Here is a 12,792-nt window from a genome sequence, read left to right as displayed (position 1 = left end):
GTACCTCAGGTTGCAGTTTTGAATACAATCCCTGTGCCTTCCTCTTGCCCTGAGGGCTAGGGAGGGAAAGGTGATACTTTGCATTCTAATCCCTCTTAGTGGCGTGGCCTACTTACAGATTCATATACAGCCAAAAATCTTAAAGTAAATGATTTATGAGATTTTGGCCTCAAAGGGGAGAAATCTCAAGAACATCTTGTGAAATTTTGATGCCATCCAAACCTTGATCTAAGCTACCTCTGCACTTGAATATAGCCTCTTTGTCCACACAACCTTTAAGCTGGAAGAACAAAACTTTTGGCACACAGGAATTGGATGCTGAAGGTTTGGGTCACAAGTGTTATACACAAGCACAGTACAAAACAAGCTCAGCACAAACTGTCATGGCCTCCATGAGGAAAGAGTTTTAGTTCAGCAAGATCAGAGATGAAGGAAAAAGGGAGGAAATACCTGCTTAGTCCCTAATGAGGGATTACAACAACAACACTCACCAGGAGCTGTTATAGGGAAGTATTGGTCTCACCACTGCAGACAGACCATTATTAGATTCTGTGCCAGATCCACAGATGCATTAAGCTTGTGCTTGACACAACTGAAGAGAAGGAGGGAAGATGGTTTTAATCTACCTTCTACTCTCCAAATCCTGGGGTTGAAACTTCCACCAGCATAATTTAGAGCTGGTCAAGGGGTGCTTTAAATTATACCAACTGGAAACACCCCCTAAGAACCACACCACCAGCTGAGAACAAACTAGAACACTGTGCCTTCTGGCTCTCACTCCCAAGGACTGCTACAGGTAGCAGGGGGTAGGGATGAAGGCTTCCTATTTAGGAATCATTCCAGTGACAGGCAGATTTTTTTCCTCCCTTCTTCCTTTTCTTTTCCTCCCTTTTCCCTTTGGTAGATTTTTCTACTTTCAAATTTGATTTGGACTCATAATTTCTTATTGGTCCTCACACCAGGATGTGCCTTTTCTTATTTAATGCACTGGTTCCCAGCTGTGACTGACAGGAACAAGAGAATCTAATTCAAGAGAAACTGCTTTCAAGCTTCCCTTCTCCTTGCAATGGTATCCACTGTCTCCTACAATTTTTCCATGCAATACCTTGGTAAGCTGCACTGAAGCAGCACCATATACACTGAAGGAGGAAGTGCTGTGTCTGGATATAGCAGCTCTGTCTCTGACTGAAAGATTCTGATTTTAATCAAGCCATTTCATGGTATCTCAAGTGGAAAAGGAGAAACAGACAATTCAGAATTGGATCACAGAAAACCCAACTGCCAGACAGCTCATATTACAAATTTTAGTGGATCAAATATATTTTCATCTTCTCCTCCATTTAACTACTAACTCATGGTTTCAACATTCTTTATTTCTCCTGCAGTAGTTGCCAGACCTAAAGAAATGCAGGGAGTGTGATTTATTGTATCTTTAGGCCTTGCAGGGTAAATAAACCCAGAACTCAGGATATGTTAAGTAGAAAAATTGATTTTTCAGTTTTCTTTAAGTAAATTTATTTCTGGTTTACATAAGTTTCTAATAATCTGCAATTTTCTTTAATAAAATTAAATTTCCACAGTTCAAACCACCAAGAACTATCTAATTATAAACCTAAATTCACTAAGTTTTCATAGCAGAAGAATCCAAAATTACATAAAGAAAATCTGAACATTTTAGGAAGTATGACAGAAGATTTAAGTACCTTTAAGTCAGGGATATTGAACTTTGAATTGGTGGAGAGATTATTATTTTTTGTAGTTGCAGCATGTAGTTTCTCCCATGTCTGTTGACATGTTTTCTCCCCAGGAGCAGAAATAAGCCAGAACTCTGTCATTTTTGTCACTTTATCTTGACACTTAATATTTCTGAAGATAGATGTGAGACACTGGAAAAAAAAAAAAAAAAAAAAAGGATGTATATTTAGCCACAGATTAGGCTCCGTCAAAGCAGTAACTTTAAAAAAATCTACTGTGTTCTCAAAATACAGTTCTACACATTACAAAGACTGCTAAAAAAACCCATAATGTTATTACAGTTGTCTTTTTATTACTTCCAAATCAGATACGTGCAGCTGGAAAATAAGCCATTTTACTTTTAAACTACCAGCCTTGCAAACTCAACCTAAGAATTGCAAGTTATGGGAGGTACTTTCAACAATAGAGACTGTGCAACAGGACATAATTTACAAGTCTATTGAAGGTGCATAAGCAACAACAGAATTAAGCTCAAACTCCCATAACCGTATTCGCTCTGCAATGCCAATATAAAAAAGGAAATGTCTTTTTAAAGCCAGGACAGCAAGCAAACATTTCTGAATATACACACAGAGCAAATTGGCTCAGTAAGGTGGTATAATTTTTACCTAATCACTTTTCAGAGAAGAATCACACTTTAGGAGCTATTGCTTGACAATGAAGTATTTTTTGGACAGTATACTATGCTGAAGTGAAGGGGATTTTCCAAGTAACTAACATGGGTATGGAATTTGTTACACATAATGTAACTAACAGTCACTAAATCTCTGATCTCATCATGGTATTTTACAAAACTAAACATATAATAGACATTTGTTCATTACAACAATGCAAGTACTGAAAGAAAGTTACAATGAGACAAGTAAAACTTTTCACAAAAGATCAAAGAGGAACTATTTAGGCAGTGTTCTAGACATGAAGAACAGAACCAAGCCTATTGAGAGTTAAAGGACTTTTGGAATTAGTAAACAACTAAAAAAAAAAATCAAGGTAAACACATCACTAAGTGTACTTTGTTCATTTGACAATTATGATTTAGTTCTGTTAATTTCTAACTTTTGTTTTTCTATAGTATATTTTGGAAAAGTTGTGACATTTTAATGAGACCTCACTAAAACACTTGTAATCTTTGCTCAGAAAGGAGGCCACCATATCTGTAAGAATCAAAGTGTGTGGGTTAGCAAAGTTTCACTGTACTTCAAAACACATGCATCTCCTTGATTGCTTGACTTCCAAATTAATGCAAGTCTCCCAATTAGAAGATAAACAGGATGAGGCTTGTATTACTAAACTTTGCTGTCTGACTGCACACAGGAAAGATTTCCTCAAATTACAACTGCCAATTTATTTCCTCCCCTTACATCACCACCACTACCACCACAATCTCTCTCTCTTGTAAAAGCGGCTACTTAACCCAACAGCAGAATGTGGCATACGATTGCAAAGGCTTTATGCCCATGAGTGTGCAATGTCTATGCATGGGAAGGAGGATGTGGAATATTTTGGTATATATAGCATAGGCATCTACATGAAAAAATTCTCTCACATCATTTGACTTCCATAGAATTTGATCTGCTGAATGTCCCTTTTTTTTTTTTTTTTTTTTTTGGGGGGGGGGGGGGGGGAAGGAAGGGAAGACTCAACTCCTTCCCTTCTCATGGTTTGGAAGCATTCTTTCCCTTAATATATGAAATAATCCAGTGGCTCCTTTCCAGGTGCAACACAAGACAACTCCTTCTCCACACTCACCCTTCACTTTGTAGGTGGGTTTACAGAAATTAAGTACTGATGTTACTGGTACGTTGTGGGTTCCCTACTCCAACCACCTTTTACACCATGTGTATATTGTATTTGAAGATAGTGGTAGAATGGTTTTGATTTACTGTTGCTGTTAAAGGCTTGAGTGCTGTAACAATTTCTCACAATCTCTCCTGAGTGGAAACTCCGAGAACAGCTTTTGGCTCTGCCACTCTGAGATTGAGCTCCTCTCTTCCCCTGCCCCCCAACCCTAATCCCCAAGAAAAGACAGAGTTCAGTTTAAAGACACACATTCTGACATCTGAAATGCTAAGGTCACTTGTGTTATTTTCCATTTACCATACTTCGGGTTTGACTAGAATTCAAAAGTACTAAAACTTACTTTTAAAATGGACTTTGTGGGAAGATGGAGGAACTAAAAAACAGTCCTCACTGCAGAATGAGGAAGTAGTTCTTCTGATAGCAGAAGAGAGCAAAGAAATATCCTAGCAAAGTCAAATCTGATTTGTTCACTACAATAAGCGGAACATTACAATTTTTCCAGTGAGATCTGAATGGCTCCTCATGAATGTGAATAAAATATTTCCTAAAGATGTCTCAAGATGTGATCAGTCAAGAGAACATTACATTGTCATAGTGACGTGATCTCACATTCTTTGCCTCACAGATAATAATGTTGTGAAAGACAGACAGTTTCTCTGACTAGAACGTGCAACAATAAAAGAGTTAAGTATTTAAAAGAATTTTTCTGAAAAAAAAACCCAGTGCATAATACAGACTGACTGACTTCAAAATGCCAAGTTTTAGGGATTTTTACAGGCAGAGCCATTCCTAGGGTAGGGCGAACGGGAGCAACCACCCCGGCCCCGCGCTTTGGGGGCCCCCATGCTGGTCCCCCGGTCCCACAAGGCCACGCGTTCCAGGAGGCAGCTCCAATGTCCAGCCTGGTCCCAGCTCCCAGTTGGGTGGCAGCTGCCTAAGTCCCAGGGTGGCAGCCGCCCGCATCCCACCAGGTCCCAGTTGAGAGGTGAGCAGCAGTTGCCCAAGTTCCGGGAGGCAGCCTCCTGCACCCTAGCTAGGAGCCCAGCGGCAGCCTCCCACGCCCTGTGAACTGGGCTTGAAGCCGGGCAACAGCCGCCTGCGGCATGCCCGCATCCCAGTTTCCCAGCCCAGCAGCAGCCTCCCACACCCTGGCTCGGAGCCAGGCGGCAGCCTTCCCTGCCCCGGCTCGGAGTCAGGCAGCAGCCTCCTCCGCCCCGGAACCCGCACTGCCCTAGGGACGGCCCTGTTTACAGGCAGTACAGAATGCCTTGGAAAACTATTTTAACATACCAACATTTAGTCTATGGCAATAAAAGTAAAAAGTTACAAACTACTGAAGAGAGGGACTTATAACAAACCTTTAATTCAGCTGGTGCAATAAAAAAAATACAGGAAGTTGCATTATAGCCTTACATTGTTATATTCAATTCATCTTTCAGATAGCCAAGATTGGTTTTGACTTGTGCCGCTGTAGTGTTTTTAATGTAGACATAGCCTAACTGCAGCTGTACTGCTGTAACGCTTCACTATGGATATTTACTACAGCAACAGAAGGGGTTCTTCCATCGCTGTAGTAAATTCAACTAGTCAGAGGTAGCAGCTAAGTTGACGGAAGAATTGTTCAATAAACCTAGCACTGTCTATACTAGGGTTTAGGTTCGCTTAACTACATTTCTCAGGGGGGAGAGTTTTTCCACATCTCAGAGCGACGTAGCTGGGTCAACCTAACTTTCTAGAGTACCCCAGCCCCTAATAATCCTTTCATAACTAGCAAGAGAAAAGGGATTTGGCTACATCAGTTGCTCAAGTGAGGATCCTATCCAAAACAATTCTTATATTTCCTTGTAGGCTGCAGTAATATCAGTTGCATTTAAACTGTCACCACTCAGGGCTTGAAAAATTAACTTGCCATCTTGCCTGTGGTGAGAAGGAAGCTTTCCCAGGGAAGTCCCATCAACATCTGCATTTTTAAAATAGCTTAGTTTCTAGTCCTTTGATAGCAAAAATATTCTTCCAAACATGAAGTGTAAGCCAGGGTAGTGCTATCATCTGAAATCTGCAGACAGAGCTCCAGTGCCTCTGCTGCTACTCGAAGCAGACCCTAGCTGCAGTAGAGTAAAAACTGATTGTTCAGAATATAGTGGGCAAAAATGAAAGTGAAAAGAATCTGATCAGTTTCATTCTACCACTATTATTGGCAAATCATGGAGCTATTCTCTGGCAAGCGGACCTAGGACTTGTCTTCACATTCAGCACTAAAGTGGCGCAGGTGTACTTTAGTGAAGACGCTACTACACCAATGGAAGAGCTTCTCCCACTGGTGTAGTTAATCCACCTCCCCGAGAGGCAATAGCTATGTCGATGGGAGCAGCTCTCCTGCTGACAAAATTCTGTCTACACAAGGGGGTTAGGTCTGTATAACTACATCACTCAGGGGGTGTGAAAACTCCACATCCCCTGTGCAATGTAATTATACCAATATAGGTCTGTAATGTAGACCTGGCCTGAAAAACAGAGGGGTTGAGTGATAGAGAAATACTCTACTACCACCCTCAGAGAAGACAGAAAGCTGAGAGAAAGGGGAGGTGTGCATGGGTCTCCACTGATTTCATTAGCAGCCAAGTATGTTTACACTAGTGAGGGAACATAAAGCAAGTATTCCTTCTCTTTTTAGTAGCCAGAAGAGAACAGTACGACTTCAAGTTCCTCAAGCACCTACTAGCTGGAGGTTTATATGAAAGCTGATACTCCCAAGCAGGGTAGGAATTCCAACACCCTTCCATTTCTCATCAGCTGCAAGAAGAAAGATTGGCTTCCTACCAGGGCATTGTCCCAAGTAGTCCTATCAACCTTTGACTAGTAGTATAGCTATTGTTTAATATCTGGCAAGATTTCCAAATAAGTTAGAATAAAGAAGCACAACTGAAAACAAAAAAGTGACATGGGAAGAGATGGAGACAGCATATACAGAGGACAAGGCAGAGAGAACAGTGTAGGTAATCAGCGTAATAATTGGAGAGAAAGAAAGAAAGGAAAAAAGCAAACAGACACTAGATAACTCAGGAAAAGATATACAAAAAAATCTATTATAGGAAAGAAAATATGGCCAAACAAAAGAAGGCGATATTAAGTTTTCTGTGACTTTTTCTTTCAAGTACATCGACAGAGTTGCAATTAAACAGTAAGCTACTGTTTTGTTCCTTTAAATTGAATGGGCACTTCTCTTCCCACTGCAACTGTTAGATTTTGTCTTTAGGCTAATAGGAGTTGGGTAAATTTTGAAACCCTGGCATCACAAATAATCTTTGCTGATATCAGCCCCAGCATTGTGATAGCTGAGACTAATACCTCTAATGAGCCCTCTTATAGAAAGATCAAATTCCTTAATGTATTCTTTAGAGTCATAAATTTTACATTTTAAAACCTTGCTTCAGAAATACTTTGACTATAAATACAGATTGCCTACAAGGACAGTCAACATAAGAGACATCTTCCTGCAAAGAGGTTTATACCCCATGCTGCCAAAAGTAACACCTAATATTAAAACTACTACTACTGCAATAAATGTTTATACACTGTACAGAAGAACACCCAGAAATGCCAATCAAGATCCAGTCCCATTATGCAAGGTGCTATACAAATAAATATAAGGACACAGTCTCTGACTTGTGGAATCTGCAGTCTAAGAAGGTGCAAATATATTTCTACTGCAAGTAGTTTTCAAGTTGTGTCAGACTAAGTTTCTAAGTATAATTTAAGAGTACTGTAGAACCTCAGAGTTATAAACACCTCGAGAATGGAGGTTGTTCGTAATTCTGAACAAAACGCTATTGTTGTCCTTTCAAAAGTTTACAACTGAACATTGACTTAATACAGCTTTGAAACTTTACTATGCAGAAGAAAACTGCTGCTTTTAACCATCTTAATTTAAATGATAAAAGCACAGAAACAGTTTCCTTACCTTGTCAAATTTTTTCAACTTATTACTGTAGTAGTTTACATTTAACACAGCACCGTCCTTACTGTATTTGCTTAACGTCTCTGCTGCTGCCTGATTGCATACTTCAAGTCCCAAATGAATTGTGTGGTTGACCGGACAGTTTGTAACTCTGAGGTTCTAATGCATTACAAGAAACTACTGTAACAATATTCAAAAGCTGAATAAAACTGAAGACTCTAAAAGCAGGTTAATTACTTTTGAAAGTGCATCTCAGAAGTTTTCAGAGCATGGTTCCAACAAGTGAAAGATTAGAAAAGATCTCTTAAGTTAGTTTACATTCTGCCTGTGACAGCACTTTGTGTCCCCTGGGTTTCATTCTCTTTCCCTAATTTATGAGGTTTCCCAACAGCAAATTGGGCTTACGGGATGAACAACTTTTAATAGAGAGAATTGACAGGGGAGTAGAGGACAAGTGTCATGCCAAAGGCTACTTTTAACTCATTTTAAGAAAAGTTACTATAATCAAATGGATCATGTTCCTTTGACAGTTTTTCGTAATCTAGTATGGATAGTATTCTTTGTAGAATTTGGGGTCCAATGAACTAACATTGGTATCGCTAGCAATTTTTCCTCCTTGCAATTATTTCTGATATACATTCATAAGAAATCAGAGATATCCATATTAGGTAATGGAATTCTACCCGCAAAAGGCAAGTACATCAATTTCTTCCAAGTCTCTGATTTCACAGTGAAATGAATTAATCATAACAATTTGGTAGATATAGTCTTAAGTGACATCCCAAATAAAAGGTAAAATTTCTCATTTGGTAGTATAGTTGACACAGGTTAACTCACCTCTGAAGTTTCTACCCATTTGTGGAAAACTAGACAGTACTATTATTTTTGAAAAGTAGAATGCCAAATAGTGTAGATGCACATAGTTCAGTCAAGTTGTTTGATTCCTCCAAAGGCTGCTTTTTTCCATTTATGTTGTCATTCCATTTCAAAACATTCCGTTACACTGAATGGGCAGAAATTCTGTTGCATGTGGGCAGACCCATGTGCTCATGAAGAGACCCACTGAAGTCATTGAGGGTTACCCTTGCACAATATATTGCAGAAATGGGACTAAGATTTTCTAGACTTCTGAAATGTCACTATAAAAATTTTTAACCAAATTCTACAAAAAGAGTATTTATATACAATTTAAAAACAAAAAAGTCACCAAGCTAAGAAACTTACATAAAAACCTCTCAGTAGATAAGCCCGTGAAGGGATATTTGGAAATTTTTCAGTCATTTCTGAAACTCTGCTCTTCATTTGACTAAAATACCATTAGACAGACAAAGTGAGTGAGGTAATATATTTTATTAGACCAACTTCCATTGGTTAGAGGCACAAGCTTTTGAGTTGACACAGAGCTCTTCAGGTCTGGGAAACGAACTCAGAGTGCCACAGCTAAATACAAGGGGGAACAGATTATTTAGCATAAATTGTTAGGACCATTCAAGACGAACCCTTTAACATCTCTCCAGCCATAGGGAGGAAAGATGGGTGGAATGGGGGGCTGTTAGTGGGTTACATATTGTTGTAATAAGCCATAAATCCAAGGGCAATATTCAATCCATGATTTTTAGTGTCTAATCAAGTTATGAATTTAAGCTCCCATGCTTGTCTTTTGAAGATGTGCAGGTTTCCTTCGAGGATGATGACTGATAGGTCAGATATAGAGTGATTGCTTTGTGAAGTGTTCATCCACAGGTGACATGTATTTTTGTTTTATTTTCCTATCTGAATTCATTTGAGAGCATAGTGATTGTCTGGTTTCACCCACATAGTTGCTATTGGGGCATTTAGTGCACTGGATGAGGTACACCACATGTTGTGATAGGCATGTTTAAAAACCAGGGATCTTGAAGGTGTGTTGTGGGGTGTGTTGATCATTGCAGCAGTGGAGTTCTCTCTGCAGGTTTTGCATCTGTTACTCTGGCAGGGTTTGGTGCCACTTTGAGTTGGTGTGTCCTGCTCTGGGGAACCTTGCTTCTGATAAGCTTGGAGAGATTGGGGGATTGTTTGAAGGCCAGAAGAGGGAATTCAGAAAAAATTCCTTTCAAGACAGGGTCCTCATCAAGTATGGTTGTAGTTGGTTGATGATACCCCATATGGGTTCCAGTGTGGGGTAGCAGGTGACAGCTAGGGGTGTGCAGTTAAAGGTGGTTTTATTTCTGTATTGAAGCAGGTTCTCTTCGGGTATTTGGGTGGCTCATTCCATGATGCATATTACAACAGTTCTGAAACCCACTAACTATGTCCCGCAGCTGATTCCTGCCACCTTCCTCCCTGTGACTGGGTGTTAGCAGGACACTTCACCTTGACTGGTCCCTTGAAATGTGCTAACTACTTAATGCTAAAACAGTCTACTCCACCTTGTATTTAGCACTGACACGGAGTTAGTTTCCCAGACCTGAATAAGAGCTCTGTGTAAGCTCCAAAGCTGGTCTCTATCACTAGCAGAAGTTGGTAAAATATAAGATATTATCTCATCCACCTTGTCTCTCTAATATTATGGGACCAACACAGCTACAAAATTGCATAAAGCATTATTAGTCATTTAATTTTAGTGGGCATAGGATGTTGCAGGCTTGTAGATTACTAGTTATATGACTGATCAGTTGAAGGCTGACATTTCACACAAATAGTTTTGCACCAACTCTCTTGTAAGAAAATGGAATGTTTTAGACAGTCTTCACATGGAAAATTCTGAAGTCTTTCCACAATCAGAATACAGGATACTGGGGTAGATAGACCATTGGTCTGACGCTGTATGGCTGCTCTTATAAAATGATGCATCATTTAACACTTCAGTACTACTGATGGAGAATGTCTATTAATGTTTATAATAAAAAGGCTCAAGAGAATTTTACTAGAATACACTTACAACTTGATTGTTCATTTTAGTGTTATTGTTTAAGCAGCATTATTATACTGAATTATCCTTGATACTCCTTTATAAACATGCCTGTAAGGGAATTTCAAAATAAGACTTACGTTATTAGTAATTGCTAAAACTACAAAAGCTGTCATAGAAATATACAGATGTTTCCCTGTTTTCAAAACACAAGTTAATATTATTTTATGTATATACATTATATATAAACTCTAACAGAAAAAAAAACCTAAATTTGGCATCACAATAACTTGGTTTTAAAATATTTTTAAAACAACTACACTAGCTACAGGGGGTGGAACTTAATGTACAAAACCTCTTGGGGACTTAAACTTCCATGTTTCTATGACAGAATTTTCCATCAGGTGACGTTTATGTTTTGGAACATGCCTGCTGCCAAATCTATAAATATAGACCTTTCTTCATTACTATGCATATTTGGATGAAATCCCTTATGCGGTGTCAAGTGAAGAATAGGCAGTAGGGGAGGAGGTGTGTCCACAGAACCAGCTTTCATGCAATGTGCCATGCATAAGCATAAGCATCCGTACACAGAACAAGTCAGAAAGTTCACTGGTAGACCAGTGAGCTTAACTATAATAATGCCAAAACAGGATCTTAACTAGTATGCATTTTATACTGCATTTTCCAAGAGTGATTCAGACCTTTTTACATTCAGCTCTCATCTTTACTGAGCCAACTGCAAAGTTTCCAAAACACAACACAACTCTGAGGTATATTTCTTCAGTATGGTCTTCAGAAATCACTTCTGGCATGTATTGTTTTGCTATTCCTGTCTCTACATTACATAAAGAGAAGTCTAAGATCGCAAGGAAGTGACATTTGTACTGGGAAGAATTTGAGGAAATGTAAGCTTTGTACAAATATGCTGGGGGAAAAGGACACATTTACTTTATACAATACCATATGATTATATCACAAGTAGTAGACTATAGTGCTCCATTTGACTGAGCATTCACTGCCCATTACTACAGGATCTCAATTAATTCCAGATTTTCACAACAGCTTAATTTAAATTTACATGGGACAAAGACCTGCCAAAATTTGTCTTCAACCTTGACATTTTAGACCAAATGAAGTTCATGTCCTTGAACCAGTTGTTAGGAACAGCAATTCTCAGCATATAACCCTGCACACATACAGTTTCTGCATTTACAACTGACTGACTCAGGAAATATACATGGGGTCCTGTAATGATCCCTGATAACTGAAACCTTTAGTAGCCTAGAGAGCATAGGACAGGCTGTGATTATTTGACTAAGTAAGATTTAAAAAACAAGAGACTAAGTGTTTCATCAGACCATAAAATACTCTAGCACCAGAAACCACTAATTCTACAATCTGATTTGCCACTGGACCCACAAAGCCCAAGTTTACGGACCATAAGAACTCTTTACACAGCGTTTTGGGGGCAGGAGGTGTTTTTTGCAATTTAGGCACTAGGGCAAAGGTTTTCTCTTTAACATTGTGTAAACTGTTAGCTAACATGGTTTTGAAAAAGGTACATTGACAGCGTATACCCTGCATCCAAGCTCAGCCTCGCCCCCTATTCACCGGCGCCTCTCTTCTCCTCCTCCCCCCAATCCAATGAGTGAGGGCCCAGGCCTGCTCGAGGGAGTCTCTCCCTCACGCCCACTGAGTGAGAGACCCGGGCCCAGGCCCGCCCGGACGTCTCCCATGCGCTGAGGGGTGACCCGAGCCCGGCCCTTACACAAGCTCGGCTCTCTCGCGGGGGGCTGTCAGCTCCAGTCACATGGGCCCGAGTCTCACCCCCCCCTCCACACACACACACACACACACACCCAGCTGGGTCCTTCCGTGCTGCTGCTCCGGGTCAGCGTCTCCCCGCGGTCCCCGCACTCACCGGTGTCCCGGGACTAGAGCCAGGCAGGCGCCGGCAAGGAGGCGGCGGGGCGGATCCGGCTAGCGGCGCCCGGAGGGTATTTACCGGTCACTGCTCCATCCCTTCCCCCGTGACAGCAGCGCCCCCCCCCGCCACACCAGCCAGAGAGTCACGTGAGACGCCAGTCAGCTGACCCCTGCGACAACTTCACCCAGGGGAACCGGGAGAGGAAGGGGCGGGGCGCGGCGCGGCGGGCCGGAAACGGCTGGCGATTGGCTGGCTGGAGAGAGAGAGAGAGCGCAGAGCGGGCGGGGAACAGGCGCGGGGAGATGGAGGGGCGGGGCTGGTAGCTGAGGGGCGGGGGCTGGTAATTGAGCCCCGGGCGGGGCACGGAGGGCGGGGAGGCTGATGGCTGCAGGGGCAGAGCACGGGGCGGGGTTGATGACTGGGGACAGGGTACGGGGGTTGGTGGCTAACGGGGCGGGG

At 41.1% G+C, this 12,792-nt stretch overlaps 1 protein-coding gene across 3 annotated transcripts in view; it reads right to left on the bottom strand.

Moving 5' to 3' along the window:
• The window catches only part of ATP6V1C1 (ATPase H+ transporting V1 subunit C1), a 34,834-nt gene extending 22,307 nt beyond the window's left edge, over nucleotides 1-12,527 (bottom strand). Inside the window, exons 1-2 of one of the 3 annotated variants that reach the window (XR_010917842.1) lie at nucleotides 12,328-12,527; nucleotides 1,704-1,886 (exon numbers count right to left, since the gene is read on the bottom strand). Coding sequence is in view for 1 of the 3 variants with exons in the window: in XM_067537344.1 (XP_067393445.1) it covers nucleotides 1,704-1,835 (132 nt within the window). In the remaining 2 variants the exon portion in view is untranslated. Of the gene's footprint in view, nucleotides 1-491; nucleotides 539-1,703; nucleotides 1,887-12,327 lie in introns of those variants that run through there. The other 2 variants (XM_067537344.1, XM_067537345.1) reach the window with 2 other exon arrangements.
• Nucleotides 12,528-12,792: the final 265 nt, after the last annotated feature.

This window comes from Emydura macquarii, unplaced genomic scaffold (assembly GCF_026122565.2).
Source record: "Emydura macquarii macquarii isolate MOO-44397 ecotype Brisbane River unplaced genomic scaffold, CSIRO-AGI_Emac_v2 contig_383, whole genome shotgun sequence".
Lineage (NCBI taxonomy): Eukaryota > Metazoa > Chordata > Testudines > Chelidae > Emydura > Emydura macquarii.
The sequence above is the reverse complement of the archived record's forward strand: the minus strand, read 5'-3'. Positions and strand labels throughout refer to the sequence as shown.